Here is a 23,402-nt window from a genome sequence, read left to right as displayed (position 1 = left end):
ACAGTATTTCCGGCTGCAGATATTTTGTGGTCACCCGGTTCTCAACAGAACTTCATTCCAGACTTGAATTTCATCCTTATAGATTTACATTTTCACTTCTTTTGTTTTTTTTACAAATAAACTCGGCTTTCACATTTGATTAATTCTGTTTTATAAACGTCAGGAAATAAATTCCACTTGACGAGCTATGACTGCAGCTGCAGTGAAATACAAATTATCGCCCACTTTATGTTTAATAAGCAGGTTCCTTTTCTTTCTTAAAGTATTCAATTACTGTGGTTTTAAGATGGCTTATAAGATTGCTGCGCTTCCAGCAAGTGTTTCCAATCTCCCTCGCCAAGTCCAATATCACTCTTAAAAATCTCCCCCCCACCCCCCCCACCCCCCTCCTTTTCACATTTTTCCAACAACAAACCTCCTGGAAAGGATGGTTTGATCTCAAGCCTGGATGGCAGCAGGTTGGGTGGGAGGGGAAGCTATAGATGGCTCTCAATTCCCTGGGGCGGGGGGGGGGGGAAGGATTGAGAAGGGGAGGCCGGTCAGTGCGGCCAGTCGCTCCGACCATTATCCAGTGCTGCCCGTTGGGCTGGTGTACTTTTGGAGTGGGCAGGGTCAGGTTCTGCCATGATAGCCGTCACAATCGGGTCATGCAAATCATTGCACAGGCTCAGGTACAAAGAATGGTACAGTTGGGCCAGAAACCTGCAAGACAGTCAGAACCCATGGAACTGGACCACCGGACGGAGTAAAGAGCTTCGGAGGATGTTGAAGGGGGCGGGATTGCCAAAGTCGGGGAAAAACAATTCGGTTTGAAATGTTACATCAGATCATAGAACTGGTGTTTTGTGATTGTTCACGTTAATTTATATTAATTGTGTTTAATTGCATACAGGCGGTGGGCGTTAATTGGGGATTCACTTGCGCTCCTCTTAACAGAAACAGGCTGAGTGTGGGTGTCGGGTTAGGAGGAGCATGTTTGCAATTTGTGTCTAAATAAAAGCCTATAAAGTTGTGTAAAGATTGGCTCCAGTTCTATCCTTCTCCACCTGGCTTTCAGCGTTTCTGGCCTTGGTCAGGCTTGCGCTCAGGGAGATGAGAAAAATGCAAGGATATGTTATCAGGGGCCCATAGAGCAATATGTGGACACCTTCTAGTAGGCAGCATTAGCAAGAACCTAGGACCATATCATTAGGTCACCACCTTGGGTAGAGGTTGAGGGTTTAAGGAAAACAAATGTAAGTATTATTAAGGGGATTTAAGAATGTATATATCTACATTCGTGATGCACAGAATTACATAGAACTTGCAGCAAGGAAACAAGCAGTTTGGCCTGACTGGTTTGTTCCAAAGTTGATGTTCACATGAACCTCCACTCACCCTAATTCATCTCAGCCTCTCAGCATTTCCATCTATTCCTTCCTCCCTCGTGTATTTATCTAGATTCCCATAAAGACATCAATGCTATTTGCTTCAACTACTCCTTGTGGTATAGCAAGATCCACTTTCTAACCATTCTCTGGGTAAAGAAGTTTCTTCTGAATGTTCCATTGGGTTTATTAGCGACTGTCTTATATTTAAGTGTCCTCCTGAGAATCATGATCTTGTTATCTCAGTTATAAATACAAGAAAGTAGTGCTGGCAGTTAACAGCATGGCAAAGGTTACTGAAAGAGTCCCTTTACAAGACCAATGTCTCAATAAGCCTTATGCAGTAGATGCGCTCAACAGCTGTGTGTTATAGTAGCTTTCAATGATTATATGTGATGACAAAAATGTATCGGGTTATACCATGCACATAAAGGAGTTAAGCTTTATTTGATATTTCATAAACAAGAGTGCTCAACTGAGAACTGTGGGACACAGACGCTATTCTGCTAACAATGGTTTTATAACTTTGCTTGTGATATTTATCACCTGTGAGTCTTTCCCACTGAGGATGAAGTTATACCAGTTAGGGTCAAAGTTTTTCTTTTGTAAATTAGTAGCCCCAGCATGGAATGGATCTGTCTAAAAACAGAACACGCAAAATCAAATGGGGAAAATGTCAAATTTCCCTTTCAAATGCCATAGTAATTCTAGATGTGAATTGCTGGAATCTAGCACTAGTTATGGCAGGTGGAAGGGAGCCCATTGCACTTCCTCTGCCCAGGAAGTCTGGATTTAAAAAAGTCTTTTCAGCCGCCCTGGAAGAAGCCAGCCGTGCCCCGCTGCTGCGGACAACAAAGGACAGTAAGAATCTGCCCCCACCCACCCCACCCCACTCCCCACAAAATAAAGATGACCCCAGTGAAATGGGGCAAGATCGACATCAGAGCAGGAGGCAGGCAGAAGTCCGGATCTGGCAAAGTTGTGACAGGACTTCACTCAAGAGGATTACCCCGCCTATATAGAGCAAATACATTTGAAGTGAAGCTCGATAAACAGGAGGATACACTACAGTGTTGGGTGAAGTGGGGTGGGAGGAGGCTTGTGTCACTGGCATGAATCTGTTGGGCCATGTGGTCTGTTTACATTTTATGTAAAAGCAGAGGCCTGTAGATTGTGAATGGGTTTATTTGCTTGCAGCAGTTATTATCGAACTCATGAATACAAGGGTGAGTTTTAGAGTTTTATGGGGGGGTGGGGGGGGGGGGAGGAGTGTGTTGTTAGCCCCAACTGCCATCCCCCCCCCCTTCCCATTACAAAATTTGGTCACAAACCAACCAACCTAAGCAAAAGGCCGACCCCTCAGCAATGACACCCTGCAGGCGGCCTAGACAAACCGAAGGGCGGACTTCCACCCCTCAGCATGAGGGAGGAAGTGCCACCCTCAACAGCTGCCAGCCAATCTGTTTGCCGGCATCTCTCGCAGTCCCAGCAGCGCCAAAGCTCAGTAGGGCTGAGAATGGGAATCTGGCGTGTTGACAGCGGGGGTCACGACCCGATGTCAGAACACTGGGTTTCACGCACGCGCGGTCCCGATTTGCAAACATAAAATCGCGGCCATGGGTTCAGTGTTTCCCTACCAACTGCTCGATCCTGTCCTCAGCTATTTATGGTTTGCATAATTCATGGTTTATGCACAAAGTGTTTTGTTTTCTTAAATATTTTAAGATACTTAGTATTTACATTGGTGAAAGTTAACTTCAGTTTCCAGGATTTGCAGTGTTAACTGCAGAGCATTGCACGGCCAATCTCTCTGCCATCTCACAGGAGCGCTACGGGTTAAAATGCCTGTGAGTGAAGTACAACTTGGTGCCTTCTCTCAAACTGCGCTGTGTTCTCTGTGCTCCAGTCTTGTGAGCACACTCAACCACTCTATCCATCCATTCGTTAGCTATTAGACCTCAGTGTTATTCCTGGAATGTGCTTCGCTCCTCCTGCAGGTTGTTTGAACAAGAGCTGTGGTTCAGCCTTTGAGGAGTTACTTGGAAAAAAACAGAAACTCACCCGTACACCCTTGCCCCTCCAGTAGATCCTGAAAGCCCTGGTCACAGAGACATTGGAAGGACCCAGCTGTGTTTTCACAGAAACCATGACTGCCACATACTGTGTCGTTTGTGCATTCATCGACATCTGCAAATAAGATGTTACAATGGTCAGACTGGTCCCATGAAATAAAAACATGATTATAAATCTTACAGCGACAGACAGAATCCACTCAGCCTAAACTCAGAAGGAGCCAAGTCCTGCCACCAGTTGGTCAGACTGACTGTCAAAATACAAACCTGAACTGGAATTAAATTCATAAGGTTAAAATAACTGTGGATATTTCCATATAATCTTGATATTCACAATGAAGGTGGCGGACTGAGGTTGCTATAAACATTGCTCTGGTGGAACAGTGCACTTGTTAACCACCTAGTCTACTAAATATTGCAGATGAGGACAGCTATGGGTCCATAGACAGAGGCAATTGAGCTGGCACAGGGAAAGACTGATTGATATTTAATGAATAATTTAACACACCTGAAAATGTAATTTTACCCGTTACCTTTTATTAGGGACAGATTAGAGATTATTAGGGAAATGAATAAATAATACAGCTCCGTTAATATGCATAGCAATAAAATCTTCAAGAGGTGTGACAGAAATCTTTTGTCAAGAGGAAGTTAGGTAGGTAGAAGTAAACCCATTTTACGGCAAATTTGGGATTTCCCTTTCTGAGGTACCATATGGCAGCAAAGCAAAAGGTCGGGTAAAGTGTATCCATGTGCTCTACACTACCCTTGTACTCTACCACTGCACACCGTTCAATAATATGCTGAAACAATCACGAGAAGGGCAGACCACTTGCTATCATCCCCACTGCAGTGGCTGTCCCCGGCAAAGTGTCTGGCAACATCTTTACCGCAATCACTCACATCGATGGTTAATAAACAAACAAAGGCAAGAAGAAAATTTAACATCGATGCGCTGAATGTCAGCTTCATCAACACAAACTTGGAAAACGTTGCTCACTCTTTGGAAGCTTTTGCTCTTCTGTCAATAGATTGCCAGCAATCGCTCAAGGATAGTCATCATTTGTTAGCTACGTCAACCCAAAACAAAGCTAAAGAAAATCTCCAATTTGCTCCACACTGGCTCTGAACTATAACCATGTTCCAATTTACTGCCAACCCTCTGTTTCAGTTTAAATTGAACTTTAGGGCATTGTCAGTCTGAATGTACTCAATGCAACACAGCCTGCAATTACACACTTCACTAATAATTCTACAGAAAAGGCCAGTTGTAGAAGAACAAGGTCTCACAGCACATCGGAGTTCAAAACTACCGGCCCACCGTCGTGATTTCCCACAGGGTGAGACACTGGTCTCGGCTGTGCAACCACGGGGGAAAGGTGCGTGGGGTCAAGACATGCATCTCGATGAAAGAAGGGAGACTGGAGAAAATCAGAGTCCTTTCGCTGCAGGGAACTCTTTCTCACCCATTTGCATATAGTCACAAAGTAGCACTGATAGCCTGCCTGCCCTCTCACCGACAGGATGACATGGCATCGGGAGACCAAATAGAGGGGGCAAAGAAAGTCATAAGAACTACTGATGAACAAGATTGTTTTGAAAATATAACGATAGGAGAACGTGCAATCTTAAACATAAAACACAGAAGTTGCACAGGAAGACCCGGCTCATTTCAGAAATGAAACGGTGTCACGTTGCCAATGGCATTCGAACTGATGTGAATGATCATTTTCAGTGAAGCGTTCACACATCATCTTCTCTTTTCACTGTGAAGTGGCTCCAACTTCTCAGCGAGACTTGAAAGTGGAGACGTAAACGGGGTCAGAGATGGATCAAACTGATCTCCAGATGCAACCCAAAAACATCTGCTGGCTTCTGACCCCCCCCAACCTGCAGGCTGTCCAAGGCAGCCGAGAGTGCTCGGGCACGCTGTGGGAAATCACAAGTGTGAACTGCATGGGACAGCAGGAGAGACCCCGAGGGCTGAGGGCCTGGCAACACAAACACTAGATCCTGCAGCTCGAATCCCAGGAGCTTAAAGTTGAACAAGGGCAAGGGGGAAAAAAAAACAAGTGAATGATCTTTATATGTTGCTTGAGGGAGATATATTGGGCAGGACTGGAATACTCCCCCAGCTCTTGCACTCTCTCCACAGCCTTGAGCACAAACTCTAGGCTGGTGTTTCTGTGCACTTCTGAAGGGATCCTTCCACTTCCGTTGTAGGCGCTGAAACTCAGACGAGATGTTGAACTGGAGGCCCCCCATCTGCCCTCTCAGGGGTCGCTAAAGGTCCCACGACCGCTATTCAAAGAAGAGCGAGGGAGTTTTCTCTCATGTCCTGGCCAAAATTTATTGTTCAACCCACACCTCCAACAGATGAAGTGCTCGTCTGTTTTATTGCTGCGAGTAGGAGTTTGCTGAGTCGTAGATTGACTGCCACATTACAACACTAAAGTGACTACACTTTTAAAAGTGCTATATTATTGGCTGGGAAGCATGTTGGGGCGTCCTGAGGTTGTGACAGGTGCCATATAAATGCAAGTCTTTCTTTTCGTTTCCCCTCACGAGGTGATCGATTTCAGCAGCTGATGAGAACGAGAGTTCCAACACGCACTCTACTTTGTGGTGTTCGGCATTGATGCTGCAATGTTGAATACCAGTGGTAGTGGGATGAGGCCGTTAAATGGGTATTAATTGGTGGTGGGGCAGGAAGGCCGTACACAAGCCTTCCCGTCCTGGACTTAATCGGGGCAGAGGTGGGAAGGCAGCAGGGTCCTGCCCAAATAAATGCACCCCCCCACCACCTCTAAACTCGCCTGGGGAAGGCATTACATTTCGCCCTCCAAATCATCACATCTGATCCAGAGGCGAGTTTCCGATCTCCCATTTGTGCCATCTCTAAGGTTGTCTTTTTCCACCTCAATTTCACTCCTGTCTCAGCTCATCTGCTGCTGGGACCCTCATCCATGCTTTTATTATATGCTTTACTTGACTAATCCAACGCACCCCAGCTGGTCTCCTACATTTCTCCCTCTGTAAAACTCAGTCGCCAGTGTCTTAACTCACAGCAAGTCCTGTTCCCCTATCACCCCTGTGCTCGCTGACCTTTGGCTCCTGGTCAAGCAACATCTTGACTTTAAAATTCTCATCCTTATTTTCAAATCCCTCCATAGCCTTGTCCCTCCCGATCCCTGTAAAGTCCTCCAATCTCACAATTCTCCGACGTATCTGCGTTCCTCAAATTCTGACCTCTTGTGCATCTCCAATTTTAATTAGTCCACCATTGGTGGTTGTGTCTTCAATTGCCTAGGCTTCACCTCTGGAATACCTTTTCTACGCCTCTCCGCCTCTCTATCTTGCTTTCCTCGTTTAAGACACTTCTTAAAACATACCTCTTTGATCAAGCTTTTGGTCATCTGACCTAATATCTCCTTTTGCGACTCGGTGTCATACTCTGTTTTATAATGTTCCTGCGAAGCACTTTGGGATGTCTTATTACGCGAAAGACGCTATATAAATATAAGTTGTTGTTGTTAACGGAGCAGGTTTCCAAATTCTAATACGGCACCTGGGAACGGCACTGGGGAGTTGCATACCTCGCCAGTAACATGGAACAGGAAAGATGTACAGGTAGGTGTGTAATTCCAACACATTTTAACCTCACCACTGCTTACAAAAGCAAAAATATTCCAAACTCTAGAACATAAGAAGACTTCTGCCTACTTGGACAGAACAATTCACAGGACACGGAGAATACTCGAGGTTGATCAGAAACCCATAAGCCCCCAGCCATCCCCCTGGGTTACAGGTTAGAGAAATAACAATGAGGGAACCCCCACCCACACCCACTGACCCAATGTCCAAATGGCCGTGCACTACATATAAACATCATGGGGTTGAAATTCCTTCTGTGATGGATTTAGCAGAAAAAAAGGTCAGTGTGACTCTACTCCAGCCAAGCTAAAGTGATCAAAATGAGCCATTTCACCACTGTTTTTTTCTAAATGGAATCTAGACTTTTCCCGGTGGTTTCACTGAGTGATCTCAGCTCTCAGGATAGAGGGAATCGGCTTGCTAAGATGCTAAAAAAGACTGACAGACATTTTCTGTGTGCAGAGGCCACCACAGACTTATGGGAGTACAAGCAAATTTGATCCTGAGCCCAACTTCACATCTTTTCTACATTAGTCCAAATTGGCCCAATTTGACCACTTCCTAAGGAATCATTAATATGTTTCAGATGCAGCTGGAACAAATCTGTAGCCCTGTTCAGGACCCACTGAAGAGGAAATAAAAATGGCGATTGTGCCATCCGGTGCTCCCAGGGGGAGGGTGGGGAAAGTTTTGCGCGTGAGGAGCGCATCCCGGGAAATTGCAGCCGCACAGGGTTTTCATCCTCTGAGCTGCTCCTGTGATCTCTACCTGTGCACTCGCTTGTTGCTATTGGCTCCTTTGTTGTCGTGTTGGTCTGGGATTGGAGGTGTCCTAGGGGACGCCTCCTTCTGTGACATCATGAAGTTCTGCTTCAGTGAGATTATGAATGGAGAGTTCCCCACTCTCTGATGATCTCACATAAGGTGGCATTTCGGATACAATGAGGGTGAAAATCATCTTGGGCATGAGGGCAACATAGGCAACATTGAATCAGCTGCCTGTTTAATACCCTGGCCAATTTTCTATTCCATTAACTTTAAACATTCAAACAAACCTATTCCCCTTTGACTACTGATATTTAATGCAGGCTCAATTAGGTTACAGGACAGATAGGGAAAAACTGTTTCAACTTGTGAAAGGATTGGGAACAAGAGGTAAAACAGATTTAAGGCAATTGGCAAAAGAAGCAATGGCGTCATGAGGAAAATTTCTTTCACACAGCGACTGCTTAAGGTCTGGAATGCACTGCCCGAGGCTGTGGTGGAGACAGGTTCAACCAAAGCATTCAAAAGGGGATTAGATTTTTATCTGAAAAGGAAAAAGGTGCAGGGTTACGGGGAGAGGGCAGGGGAGTTGCACTAGGTGAGTTGCTCATTCGGAGAGCTGGTGCGGACATGATGGGCTGAATGGCCTCCTTCTGCGCCATAACAATTCTGTGATTCTGTGACACCCGGGCTCTCTCAAATGCTGATCGCTCGTGTAACCTTGTTTTGTTAAAAAAAAAGGGAGCAAGTCTTCCTTAGCAGGACAAAGTTCAAGGACAAAAAAAATCAGTTTAAACCAGGCGTGTAATCCCTGGAATACGGAAGATTTAGGGGTGATTTGATTGACCTTTTTAGGGTTTTGATCAGATTGACAGGCAGAAACTTTTTCCAAAGTCGGGGGAGTCTAGGGCAAGGGGACATAACCTTAAAATCAGAGCTGGGCTATTCACAAGAGAAGTTAGGAAATATTTCTTTGGGGAGAAGGTGGCAGAAGTCTGGAACTCCTGGCCATAAAATGCAGTAGACGCTCACTCAATCAATAATTTCACATCTGAGGTAGATTTTTTGTTAGTCAATGGTATAAAAGTGTGTGAAGCCAAGCAGTTGGAAGGAATTATGATACAGATCAGCCATGATCTAATTGAATGGTGGAACAGACTCAAGGGGCTGAATGGCCTCCTCCTGTTCCTACCTTAGCACAGATGACTTCAGAGTCATTTGATGTTAATAACAGATGGCTTGCTCATGCAAAAGCTAACCATATCTAGAAAAGTGGAACTTCACAGTACAGCTGGCTGGTCTCACTGCGATATATCCGCTATCTTAATGCAATGGCAGCTGAAGGAGGTGCAGTGCTCCTGGGATGGAAGGAGCAGCCAGTTGCAAGGGAGAGAGGTGGTGGGGTTTGAGGGAGAAGGGGAGGGAACAAAGTCGACAGGGTGGTGAGCATTGCCACAAAACTGCTGCCAATGTATACTGACGGGTACCTGAATTGGCATGGCCAGGAAAACCACACCTGAAGTTTAAACTAGGATAGATTTGGAACTCTTAATTAAGCCAAATTTAAGCCACTTTTATGCTGGTGTTTGTTTAGGTTGGGAGCCAGGAGACCCTTGTCCGTGAGCCAGCTCCCAATATTTACATTGCTAAATGTTGTTCCCTTAGCTCTGTGATTCTGCTGAAGGGTAAGGCAGCCAGGTTTAGTAGCACAAGTGCCAGCAACTGGCTCATGGATCGCAGACTCCCATAATCACCGGTATAAAAGCAAACTTCTGACAACCAAGTTAAAGTTGCGGGGTTCTGCTAGCCTTGGGACAGAGTTTTTTTTCCTCGGTTTTTCTCCGTAGTCAAGGCAGGCCAGTAGGGTTGGAGAAGCAATTCTTAGTGCTGATTTGGCATTCTCAAGTGTAGTGATAGAAGGCAAGCCCAACATTACTGCTAATCTCTACAATAATATTTCAGGATGCAAAATGACCTTGTTCCATCGACCAGTAAATTGGCTCCTTCTGCTGGATGAGCATCAAAGCACAAGCCAACATGCTTCTCAGCTTTGGCCAGTACAATCCAATGGCTTTGAAACTTGATTTTTGCGTGAATTATACACTCATTTAGGTGAACAATGTTAGCGCCAGGAAAAGGAGAATTTTGTGCTTCAAGCACCCAATATCATGTGCTCTGGTGTCAGTAAAGCATAAGAAGGAAATTTAACTCTGAGGCGAAACATGTGCCTCAACCACAACCTCACAACTGCAATTCCCCCCAACCCCACACCACTGTGGCATTTTCATTTCCATCCTACGCCCTCTTCCTTTCCGTTCATAGGGTGTGAGTGTCGCTGGCAAGACCAGCATTTACTTCCCATCCCTAAGAGCCCTTGAGAAGGTGGTGGTGATCTGCCTTCTTGAACCGCTACAGTCCACGCGGTGTAGGTACATGGTGCTGGGTGTTCCAGGAATTTGACCCAGCGACAGTGAAAGAACAGCAATATAGTTCAAGTCAGGATTGTGTGTGCCTCGAAGAGGGATTTGCAGGTGGCGGTGTTCCCATGCGTCCGCTGACTTTGTTCTTCCAGGTGGTAGAGGTTGCAGATTTGGAAAGTGCTGTTGAAGGAGCTTTGGTGACTTTTTGTAGATCATGTTGTAGATGGTACACACTGCTGCCACTATGCGTCGGTGGTAGAGGGAGTGAACGTTTAAGGTGGTGGAACCAAACAAGCAGCCTGCTTTGTCCTGGGTGATGTCGAGCTTCTTGAGTGTTGTTGGAGCTGCACTCATTCAGGCAAGTGGGGAGTATTCCACCACACTCCTGACCTGTGCCTTGTAGATGGTGGACAGGCTTTGTGGAGTCAGGAGGTGAGTTACTCACCGCCGAATTCCCAGCCTTCTCAGAGTGAGAGTGCCTATTTAACATTAACTAGTTCTTGGACAATTTTAGCCTGCAGTTAGTTTAAGGGTGGAGGATGTTTTAAATGGAGCCCCAGATTAAAGGGGAAGCATCTTCACGAAGATTGTTGGCAAATTTTTCTTCTGTTTGAAGAGGGAAAGAGCAATGAGTAATTTTTGCCACGATTAAATCATGTACAACTGATTAAATTGTGCATTTCAACTTGACTGACATTATCAGGCTGCGTGCTCTTAAACAAACGAAATGAGATTCGTCAAACACTTCTTGATGAAATCGAAATCTGTTACAATTCAGTGGGGAACAATTTCAATTAAATCTTGCACTTTCTGCTTTAAGAAAACCTAATTCTGGGGAGTGTTACATAGAAAAGTTCACTTGACTTAGAAAATGAATCATAAACTCGATTACTAATCTTTCCTGTGTACTGAGAATACTGAACCAAAATTTTTAATCATTAGTTTGAACTAATTCGGGCCTTATCACCAAATGAATGCTGCTTCTTTCCAAAGCCCCTAAGATTACAAAATTCAACAAAGAGCAGCACAATACTCCAGACGGCTGCAGAAACAAAATCATATAAATTACCATATAGAAAGAGGCCATTTGGCCCATCATGCCTAAACTAGAGTTAATGCTTCAACTGGACCTATCTAAACTAATCCCATTTCCTGCTCTGTATTTGTACACTCTCATATATTACCTTATCCAATTTATTTTTGAACGATGTTATAATCCCTGTTGTATAGCTACTTGTGGTAAAACATTCTATGTTCTAATGACCCACTGTGTGAAAACAGTTTTGCTAACTTTCTTCTTCTCATGTGATAATCGTCAGTCTATAGCCCTCAATACCAATTCACCAACCAGAGGAAACAATACTTCATTATTTATTGAGAATGAGGGCACAGGTTTAATTTGCAAAAGAAACATAAGTGATACGAGAAAAAACCTTTTCATACAATGACTGATTAAGGTCAAAGCACTGCCCGAGAGTGCGGTGGAGGCAGATTCAATCGGAGCATTCGAAAGGGAGTTAGACAGTCACTTGAAAAGCAACGATGTGCAGGGTTATGGGGAGAAGACGGGACAATGGCATTAAGTAAATTGCTCATTCGGATAGCTGGTGCAGACACTAAGGGCCGAACGGCCTCCTTCTGCGCTGTAACAATTCTGAGCTTCTGTGATTTTATCCACTTTGCTTGTTAAAAGTTTAAAAGCCCAATCCCCAGTCCTAGTTATATAATTCGCCAGGGCATGGATCCCAGTCCAGTTTAAGTGGAACCATTTCCAACAGGGCAGCTCCCACTTTCCCAGTACTGGTGCCAGCGCCTGTGAATCGAAACCCCTTCTCCCCGCCCCAGCATTTACCCTTTTTATTTCAGATTTCCAGAGTCCCCAGTATTTTGCTTTGTATGTAGTATGTGCGCCTAGCCTCAAAAACAACAGGATGTCTTCACCCAGGAAGAAGATGCTGCCAAAGTCAATAGTGAAAGAGGAGGTCATTAAGGTATAGGATGGGCTGAAAATTGATAAAGAAGACGTATTAGGAGGAGGTGCCAAAGAGGACTGGAGAATTGCAAATGTTACACCCTTGTTCAACAAATGGTGTAAGAATAAACCCAGCAACTACTGGCCAGACACTTTAAGAGATGCTATTGGAATTTCTTGGACATGGAGGTCCACCCCAGAGAGATAGAGATAAAGAGAGATAGAGAGAGAAAGAGAGATTGATAGAGGGAGATAGAGAGAGAGAGAGAGAGAGAGAGATTGATAGAGAGAGAGCGCGTGAGAGCTTTTAGATGTGACAATCTGGGACGAAATTAATAGTTACTTGGACAAGTGTGGATCAATTCAGGAAAGCCAGCAGAGGTTTGTCAAAGGCAAATCATGTTTAACCAACTTGATTGAGGGTTGATGAGGGTAATGTAGTTGATGTGGTGCACATGGACTTCCAGAAAGTGTTTGATAAGGTGCCTCAGAGGCTTGCCAGCAAATTTGAAGCCCATGGGATAAAATGGAAAAAGGCAGCATGTATACGCTGTTGGCTGAGTGACAGGAAACAGAGAGTAGTGGGTGAACAGTTGTTTCTCAGACTGGAGAAAAGTATGCACTGGAGTTCCCCAGAGGTCACTGCTGGGACCACTGCTTTTCTTGATCAATATTCAATGACCTAGACTTTGGTGTACAAGGCACAATTTCAAAATTTGCGGACAACATAAAACTTGGCAGTGCTGTGAACTGTGACGAGGGCAATGATAGGCTTCAAGAGGACATAGACAGGCTGGTGGAATGAGTGGACATGTGGCAGGTAAAATTTAATGCAGAGAAGTATGAAGTGATACATTTTGGCAGGGACAATGAGGAGCGACAAAGGGTGGAATTGTCCCAGATTAGCACAAAGTGCGAGTGCAGGTGGGAAAAAGGATGTTTTACTCACTGGCTACAACGGTTGCTTTTCACGCCATATCGTCCCATTCCCAGCCGGTCCCACCTCATTATTAATGCATTCCCTGGAAACACGCTGGATTGCTGGTGGAGTGGCCTCTGATTCGCCCACCCGACCATCACCTCAGGCCTTCAGTAATCCGGGCGTCGAATTTACAGAGCTAGCTCTCTCTAAGGCATCAGACGCTGCTGCAAAGTCATGGCTGCCAAAGGGAGGAAACATCCTGGCCTCCAAATTTAACTACGCCTCCCTCGGGCACCTATTGGACACAGAGGAGGCCCACCATGAAGTCCTCTACCCCTGCTCTGGGCAAAGACCATCAAGCAGGGTCATCAATCCAGCATGGGAAGCGGTGGCAGTGGTGGGCAGCACCAACGCCCTGCAAAAGAGGTTAGCCACCCAGTGCTGAAAGAGGATGCATGATCCCCTCTGTTCCACCAAGGGAAGTCACTATTCTCATCACTCTCATCTTGTCCTCATCCCGGATCGTGTCCTCATCCTGTCCATGGCATCAGTCACCACCCACACATGCCAGGCATCCTTCTCATCTGGCCTGCCAGGCGTCCTGTTTATACTCTCTCCATCTGTATTCACGCAGGGCAAACTAGCAGACAACAAAAGGGACCTGATATCAAAGTCCTCACAGGTTTTGAGAATAGAGGCATCCAGCTGGCCGGCGAGGATCTGGACCGTCCCTGTGCTGACAGTGAGGTCGACGGTGCCCAACCAAGTGAGGGTCCAGCAGTGCAACATCCATCAGACAACCATGCTGTAAGTCAGTTCCCCTGTTCCACAGTCCCCTGCCATGCACTAATCATCTCTCCTTGCTTTCGCAGGCACATCTGGAAAGCAGCTGAGGAGATCCGTGACCCAGGCCCTCGACTCAAGCCCCTTGGAAGAAGAATCTGATGACACCCTAATTGAGGACCCATCACAGCGCTCACCCACACCCTCCACCAGTGCAGAGACACACACCTCGGTGGGACCTAACTCTAGAGTAGTCTCGGGGTCACAATCTGGTGAGCACATCGCACTGTCTGATCCACAGTAGGCAACGGCAGGGACTTCCCAGGTTTCCAGCACTCGGAGGACTGCTGGAGGCCAGAAATCCGCTGTCCAAGTCAGATGAGGAGCCTCTGGACTTGGTCATTTCTCAGTTGCTGGAACTGCAAAGGCAAGCTCGGGAACATCAGGAAGGGATGTCTGCTGCACTCCTCAGATTGCAAGGCACGATGGAGGAGTCCGTCCGCCTTCAGGCTGAGGTGATAGCGCCGGCATGCCAACGCACCGAGGTCAACACTGGCAGGATGGCGGCCGCCATGGAGACCTTGGTCCGGGACATCGATCCTGTACTGCTGCACAGGCTGAACTCCATCGCTGATGCCATAATTGGCCTCCAACAATGTCAATGCGAGAGGGGCGCGGGGCAGCTCGATCACAGTCCAGCTTCCCCTTCTCCTCAAGGAGTCAGCCAGGCTCCCTGGGACACCCATAGGAGGAGGATCAGAAGCTGTACCCCCTGGGGCCATCCACCCAGGTGACTCTGGAGTGTCTGGCTCATCTGAATCTCCTCTTCCTGTGACCCCAGTAGCTCTAGCTTCACAGGCCGAGGAGGGTGCCACTGCCACACAGCAGGAACGTGAAAGCAGGCCAAGGCTTTCCAGGTCTCATCCCTCCAGAGGACACCCATGAAGGTCATCACAGACAAGGCGTAGCAGTCAGCAGGCTGCCTCCACCTCCGCTGTAGATGTCTACGTCACCAAGACATAGTGTCATGGTTAGGAAGGTTAAGAAGATGTAACTCTTTCGAGTTATCAACAGATCGCATGTAACTCTTTCGAGTACATTCACAGTTCTTGGTTTCTGGGAGTGGGACATGAACCCACAACCTTCTGATTCAAAGGCGAGGGTGCTATGAACTGAGCCACAGCTGAGTTGTACAGCCTGGGCATGGGTGTTAATCACTTGTACTCAATGTTCATTATTGTAAATAAATTCCCAAAATGTCTCCTTGCCTATGGCTCCTTGTGAGCAGTGTTCATGTCACTCAATTTGAAACCTTGGTTCCTGCACAAGATAATGGCAGGTGTCTCAGTCCAGGGCCTCTTCTCTGTGAAGCGTGTAACCTTCAGGCCAGAGTGATGGTCCGGCCTCACACTCACTGGACACATTAGTGATGCCTGCACCTCGATGCTGCTTTTTTCTGCTAGAATGCTGTGGGCAGGCGACACAGAGCTCTGTCATTCTCTCCGTGAGCTCTCAACACCTTTAAGGTGAGACTGGTCCCCCCTCCATCCCTTCAGCATCTGTGACCAGTGACGCTGTGCTCCTGAAGGGGACAGCCGCCAAAGGCTGACAAAGGATCAGATGCTTTTAAAGTTTCATGGCTGCATCTCTATGATACAGGCCCTGATCACAGAGCGCAAGCGACTTGCCCCCAGCCAGACAGGAGTCAGATATTCACAGGGGCTACGCAAAGATCTATGGATACTGGTCCATGTCTTAATAAAGGCATTGCACAGGGCTGTGAGCGCCTCCCCCAGTGACTGCGCCATGGCCACCTTTAGCAAGGGGATTCTACAACTTGCCCAGTCGGCCAATTGTTCTGCTGCCCCCCTAAAACACACATTGTTTTACAGTCTGCGTCCAAGGGCTGAAATGTTGTGGAGCATTTGGTGGCCCTTTCATGCTTTTGCGTTGCTTGAGTGGGCAGAAAAGCTTCAGAAGATGCTCACTTTTGACAAGCTTTTCCAAGTGCGTGGCCGCTTTCCTCAACTCCCTCGCCCACCCCAACCCTGGCATGTGCTTGAGTATTTCCTTCAGTCTGACCCACACTGGAGCCCTCGCCCTGGCACCGCACTGAATGCCAGCCGGGAAGAAGCAACTTGTCTATGCCCTCCGCTCCCCTTCCTTGATGCCCTGTGGGCGGTGCTCGCCAGCGCTGCACAAGGTTGTGCGCACTCACCTCCGAGTTTCCCTCGAAGTTCAGCTCGCCAGGTGCACGCCTTTTAAACGCAGTCGTGAAGCGCGCTGTTCCGAAGTCACGTCACCGTGGGAGGTAAATGCGACGTGGTGGGGGGATGATTCCAGCGAACGGGGCTTATAATGAGATGCAAATGTATTAAACTGACATTCCCAACGTGCGGTGGTGGGAAGTGCGGCCCGCCATTGACGGGTGGAGCAGACAATCACAAACTGACGTTCCCGACGTGCAGCGGTGGAAAGTGCGGCCTGCCATTGACGGGTGGAGCAGACAATCACAAACTGACGTTCCCAACGTGCGGTGGTGGGAAGCGTGGCCCGCCATTGACGGGTGGAGCAGACAATCACAAACTGACGTTCCCAACGTGCGGTGGGAAGTGCGGTCCGCCATTGACGGGTGGAGCAGACAATCGCAAACTGGTTTCATGATGCGTAAAACCGATTTTTGGCCTTCTTGCCGTATTGTCCCACCCATCCCACATCCCACCGCACCCCAACCTTCCCACCTGTCATGATGCCCAACGCCAACAGGTCTGGAAAATTCCAGCCAATATAAAATAATGTGCACAATTCTAAAAGGAATGCAGCACCAGAGAGATCTGGGTGTAGATGCGCACAACTTGTTAAAGGTGGCAAGGCAGGTTGAGAAAATGATTACAGAGACTCATGGGATCCTGGGCTTTGTAAATAGAGGCATAAAGTGTAAAAGCAAGATGGTTATGATGAACTTTGGTGAAACACCAGTTCAGCCTCAGCTGGAGTACTTTGTCCAATTCTGGGCACCACCGGGATGAGGGACTTCAGTTATGTGGATAGATTGGAGAAGTTGGGATTGTTCTCCTTAGAGAAAAGAAGGTCGAGAGAAGGCTTGATAGAGGTGTTCAAAATAACGAGCAGTCTAGACCGTGTAGATAGAGAGAGCTGTTTCCATTGGTGGAAGGGACGAGAACCAGAGGACACCGATTTAAGGTGATTGGCAAAAGAACCAATGACGACATGAGGAAAATTGTTATTACACAATGAGTAGTTAGGATCTGGAATGCACTATCTGAGAGTGTGGAGACAGGTTCAGTCGTGACTTTCAAAAGGAAACTGGATAACATTTACAGAGCTACGGTGAAATAGCAAGGGAGCGGGACTAGCTGATTTGCTCTTTAAGGGAGCTGGCAAAGGCACAAAGGGCCAAATGGCCTCCATCTGTGCTGTAACCAATCCACGAGTCTAAGATGAGACCCCTGATTGGGAGGCCACCTAACTTGTGGAGAATTAGAATCATTTTTGTTATAGATTATATATGTGGTTGTATTTTTCCCACCGATGTATTTACATAGCAACTTGTTTTAACGTAATGACAAGTCATATTTTGGGTGGGGAAGAAATAAATTTAAAACACTGAAATATTTTAGTACATAAATATTAACTGCATGCGGGGATTTCTGGTGATCCTTAATCATTGAAAACTGCAGGTATTATTCGTTTTAATTATATCCTCGATTAACAAAACAGGAGAGCATTTTCATCTGTTCTCTGATTAACTCTAATGCTCTGCGGAAGGGAAAGCCAGCTGGATGCACTACTCCTGATCACTATCCAGTAACCCCTGCCGAACATTCAAGTGTTTCTCTCTGGAACATCAGGCAGGGGTTAAAGCAAGTGTCCAACACAAACCTATCAGCCTTCCTGCCGGGCAGATTAGGTTAGGACCATGGTTCCAGCTGTTACAAGAGATTTATTTAAGTGATTTTTGAATTGATAAAGAAGAGAAAAAAAAAGTCTTGCATTTTTCACAACCACCAGAGCTCCCAAAATGTAGGGGAAACAGCAGCCAGTCTGTGCACTGCAAACTCTCACAAACTGCAATGTGATAAGGGCCAGATAATTTGCTTTTAGTGATGGTGATCATTGGATAACTGTTGGCCAGGAACACTGGAGATAACGTCCATGGTCTTCTTCAAAATAGGGCCTTTGTAACGTTCCAGGAACAGATAGACGAGTATTTACTTCCATTGTCATATAATACAAAAAGCTCTTAGGATGTCTTGAAGACCCCAGTCAGAAGCGCAAACTGTGCTGAACACTCTCTGTGTCAAGCCAGTTACAGATGTCAATAGTGTCAAAAGGAGGCACCAAGCACAGGCCAGATGTTCCCGATAGGCAAAGATGGACCATCCATCCAATAGCGATATTCCAACCCAACTCCCGCCATCTTCTTCCATCTCTCCTAGGTCTCAGCGAGCGGCATCAGTCGAGGCCTGGGGCTGGATTTAGAGCCCGGCCCAGGGGAGGAACGGCTGCCTCGCAGCTATTTAATGGTCAGTTGGCAGTTAATAGGCTGGAGGCGGGACTACCCCCCTTCAGGACCAGGGGGCAGAATTTTAGGCCCCGCGGGCGGGCGCACGCCCGACCCGATCGGGCCTAAAATCGCGCCAGATATTTCACTCGACGGGCATGCGCAAAAGTCAGAAGCGCCCCCGCCGACAATCAAGCCCATTACAGCACAATTGTCTCAGATTTTTCGTGGCTCATCTGACCTTACAGCTGGAGGTCGGGCGAATCAGCCAGGTGACCTTTACATTTTTCATCAAATCTCACCCAAAGGCGGGATGAAATCTCCATTATGAAATAAAACAAAAACAGATATCTGTGGACGGCCGTTTTATGAGGTATATTTTCTGGTGCTTGATTGTGATGCGTGGACATTATTTTTTTTTGCAGCCTTTTAAACCTTTATTTCATCGTTTGAAGATCTGAAGCTCCCCGAGGCGGCCGTCTGCCTTCAGGGATCTCTCTCGCAGCGCTCACCCACACCGCCAGTGACCTCATCGCCCGCCCTCTTCCCTTCCCCCACCCTGCACCGAGCTTTTTAGCGCATTATTAGACCATTAATTGGCCAGCCGGCGTGAAATCGCGGTCAGGGGCCGATCGGGGTCGGCGTTCCGGTTCCCAGCCGCTCCCGGGCCCACCGATCGCGGTGCCTGACCCTCAGGCCAGGAAGTCCCACCTCAGGGAGCTGCCAGCTAATCAGAGGCCGGGAGATCTCCAAGGCTGGCAGTGCCACTGGGAACACTGGGGCTTTCACCAGGGCTTGGTCGCTGGATCCCTGGAGAGACGGTAAGTGTGGGTGGGATGGGTGGGGGGGGCGGCGGGTGCCTCAGCGAGGCGGGGATGGCGAGTGGGGGCAAGGGCCAAAAGACCAGGGGGCAGGGGAACCTGGGGTGGAGGTTACACCTTGGGGGGAGGAGGGTGGGGGGGGTTGCACCAGAAGGGCTCAAGGGGCGATTAAGGGGGGGTTACCCACCACTACCCCCACCACCACCAGCCTGTGTAGGGAAACCTGCCGGGCTAGCTGTTTGGAATTAATTGCCCACTTAAGGGCCTCAATTGGCTCATGGGTGGGTGGGCCATCCAATGCCCGCCCCCCCTCCCCCCCGTCGCTGGTATAATTCCGGTGGGAGTGGGGAGGTGTAGTCGGCAAGCAGGCTGTCCACTGGATTTAACATCTGCCCCATGTCTTCAAACCTGCTGACAGGGGAGCGTTAAATCCAGACCCTGGGACCTGGGGAAGACTTTTCCCCCGTCGGGGGGGGAAGTGCAGGAGCGGGCACTTGCAGGCGCACCGCCGATCGGCGCCCCCAATTGAGGACGTGCCACCATTTTACGTGGGCGGGCCAATTAAGGCCCACCCAGCGTGACGTCCGTCAGAAAGCGCTATGTGCCCCCTGTGCGGGCGGGGGGGAGGGGGATTTCCCTCAGCCGAGAGTGCGCTCTTTCATACATGCACGCGAAGGAGTGCACTCATCTCCCTGAGGCTAAGTGCTGCTCAGGGAGATCGGCACCAAATTTAAAAATGGTCAAAAATATACAAAAACTAAAATTTCTCTGACACGTCCCCCCATGTGACACTGTCACGTCAGTTGGGACGTGTCCATCACTTTTAATCAAACTTTTGTTACATTTTTGTAAAACCTTCATGAAACCTCATCCAGCCCGTGGATGAGGTTTCAGGCTTTTTCTGAAGCCTGCCAGGGCTCCCGGCCTGCCCGCCAACGTTAAAGTTGGACGGGCAGGTCCGTTAATTACTTGAATCACTTTTTAAATGGCCTCAATAGGCCGTTGACAGGTCGGCGGGGGCACAGCTGATTCGGCTGCGCCCCCCCCGCCGACCTGAAAATTGAAAAGACGCGGGGTGAGGTCGGGAGTTCCGCCAGACGTCATCCCGCGTAATTTTACACGTTGGCAAGTGGGCCCTGCCATCCCCCCCCACTCCCCCCTCTCCCCCCCCCACCACCCCCCCTACCCTCTCACACCCCCCCCCCCACCCTCCCCCACTGACCTCAACATCCTAGCCCTGGGAACAGACTGCCTGACAGCCCTTATGTTAAAGCTATGGTGTAAAGCTAAAGATGATTGAGAAGGTGGCAGATGGGGTGTGGAATATAGCACTGTAACGTCAAAGAAAATTCTTGCCCTTAGCCAAATCAGCCGCCAGTATTCGCCAGCCAAGGCCGACACATGATTAATGACCGCCCGCGGCGGGGGAGGGGGAGGGGGGGGTTGTGTGGAATACTGGAGGAAAATGAAGAGACGTGAAATGGTTCCCCTGCAAATATGTCAATATCCTCGGGCGAGGGAGAAATTAAAACTAATTTGCAATTAAAATGGCACCATATGGAATGCACAACGGAAATGTTTCACAGTTCCTTGTCACATAGTCGCACAATGAAACCACAGCCCCGCTTGTAAGCTAATCTGTCTGGTGGGTATGAAGGAGATCACCGCTGTGCTACCAGAGTTACTGGATAGTGATCGGGAGAAACAGAACCAGCTGATTTTCCCATAACTCCCTCTCCCACTCAAGGGCACTGCAGTTAATCACAGAACAGATTTTTCTGTTTTTTTTTAAAAGCCAGGATTTTGCCAAAGAAATAATTACTGAAGTTTTCAATGATTAAGGATCAGTTAATGAAAATCCTGCTCTGCCCCACACAATGCTGCTTTTTTTTTCTCTAAAACCAGAGCCATTCACATTATTGTCTCAAAGGGAACAGCTTAAATTCTTAGAAGTACCTGCTTTAATATGCAGCCGTCAGTAAGCTTCTAAAATGAAATCAGAAATATCCTCAAAGTCATTTTATGGAATCTATGCACTTTAATTGAACATCATTCATCTCGATTCTAATTTAGGTACAATAATGCAGCAGATTGGAAATGGAAATCCAGATGCTGTGGATGTAAGGTGTGCCAACTTACAATCCATGCTGAGAGTGCAACTGAGAGTGTACAAAAGCCCTCCTATGTAACAGCTAACCAGAGCATTGAACTGAGGTCTACTTCGTACAGCAGGGCCCAAGAGCATCAGCGAGCTTTCCCTTGTGGGAGAGTCTAGGACCAGAGGGCATAATCTCAGAGTAAGGGGTCGCCCATTTAAAACAGAGATGAGGAGGAACTTCTTCTCTCAGGGGGTAGTCAATCTGTGGAATTCTTTACCGCAGAGGGCTCTAGAGGCTGGGTCATTAAGTATATTCAAGGCTGAGATAGACAGATCTTTAATCAGTAAGGGAATCAAGGGTTACGGGGAAAAGGCAGCAAAGTGGACTTGAGGGTTATCAGATCAGCCATGATCTCATTGAATGGCAGAGCAGACTGGATGGGCCGAATGGCCTACTTCTGTTCCTATGTCTTATGGTCTCACTACTGCGCATCTGAATTGCAGACCACACATGCAGACAATCAAACAGAGCCTGAGATGGTGCTGCTCATTAGGACATTTGTCCCACTACACACAACATTTCTGGTCTGCGTTCCTGACCTTGAATCAGCTGCAACGTAACTAGAGTTTGTTTAACTGCCATGAACGAGCGTGCAAGAGCTTTGAAGACATTCACTTCTTCCTTCCATCCCTCTGAATGGAGCGCTGGTGGATTATATACAGATTCATATTTTATTCAGCATTCGCACATTCCTATGGCCACGCGCCCCTGAAAAGATTTCAATTCTTAACCGCCCGCCAAGTTAGGAGAGCTGTACCCTAAAACCAACCCTGCAGCAGGAAACAAAAACAGAAAATGCTGGAAAAGCTCAGCAGGTCTGGCAGCATCTGTGGAGAGAGAAACCGAGTTAACGTTTCGAGTCCGTGTGACCCTTCTTCAGAAGAAAGGTCTGGATCTCAAGGCTCTGACAGCTCTGAAGAAGGGTCACACGGACTCGAAACGTTAACTTTGTTTCTCTCTCCACAGATGCTGTCAGGCCTGTTGAGTTTTTCCAGCATTCTCCGTTTTTGTTTCAGATTTCCAGCATCCGCAGTATTTTGCTTATACCTGCAGCAGGAAATTTGAGTCAGGAGTTTAGTTCAGGGCTAGCCTTTGAGAAATATTTCCTCAGAATGCTGACTGGACAGTGATTTGGATTCATCACAGCAATAAAACATTAAAGGGCCCAGGGAGAAAGATCAAACAGGACTTTCTTCAATAGCAACAATCATGAGGCAGGTTCACCAAGGGTTTTTTCCTGCATTGCAGCAAATGGGATAGAAGTGAATGTTTTACAGACTGAATTGACACTCGAGGCAGGGAGATCAGACAGGGCTAAAGAGAAAACAAAAATAAAAATACCTGGAAAAACTCAGCAGGTCTGGCAGCATCTGCGGAGAGGAACACAGTTAACGTTTCGAGTCCGTATGACTCTTCAACAGTTTTGGACTCGAAACGTTAACTGTGTTATTCCACATCAATATAAAAATAGAAGCACTGAGCATAGACAACTGTCTACCGGAGAAAGCGTGAAAGGTAGCTTCACACGGCGGCCTTCGGCAGCCCCCCCGCTCCCATCAACAACAACACCCCCCTCCCCCACCCCACCCTACCATCCACCACAGCCCTTCTTTGGTACAGCTCACCATCACAGGTGCCTGTAGCTTAGCTAGAGAGTAGCCCGCCAGGCAATCCACAGAGCATTTGTAAGAGGTGACAGCATTTTCACATCGTCAAGATCCACAGATACTGCTGTATTCCGTACATTCATCAATGTCTGTACAGCCAACAGCCACCCTCATTCTGCACTTTTTGAGAGCTATCTGTGCCTCCTGGTAGGTTTGGGCCACCCACTTGGAGCAGTAGTCTACCATCAACTCAGATACTCCTTCACCAAATGCAGACATTCAATGGGAGATGTGGCTAACATCAAACATACAGGACCCAACTCCCCTGGGCGCACA

At 47.5% G+C, this 23,402-nt stretch overlaps 1 protein-coding gene across 5 annotated transcripts in view; it reads right to left on the bottom strand.

The window, feature by feature from the left end:
- Positions 1-23,402, bottom strand: part of ltbp1 (latent transforming growth factor beta binding protein 1) — a 383,951-nt gene that overhangs the window by 82,788 nt on the left and 277,761 nt on the right. For all 5 annotated transcript variants that reach the window (XM_078557330.1, XM_078557333.1, XM_078557331.1 and 2 more), the window contains one exon: positions 3,429-3,554. In XM_078557330.1, coding sequence (XP_078413456.1) covers positions 3,429-3,554 — 126 coding nt within the window. The remainder of the gene's footprint in view (positions 1-3,428; positions 3,555-23,402) is intronic.

The sequence above is a fragment of the Cetorhinus maximus genome, chromosome 14, assembly GCF_964194155.1.
Source record: "Cetorhinus maximus chromosome 14, sCetMax3.hap1.1, whole genome shotgun sequence".
NCBI lineage: Eukaryota > Metazoa > Chordata > Chondrichthyes > Lamniformes > Cetorhinidae > Cetorhinus > Cetorhinus maximus.
This window is presented reverse-complemented; position numbering and strand designations above follow the sequence as displayed.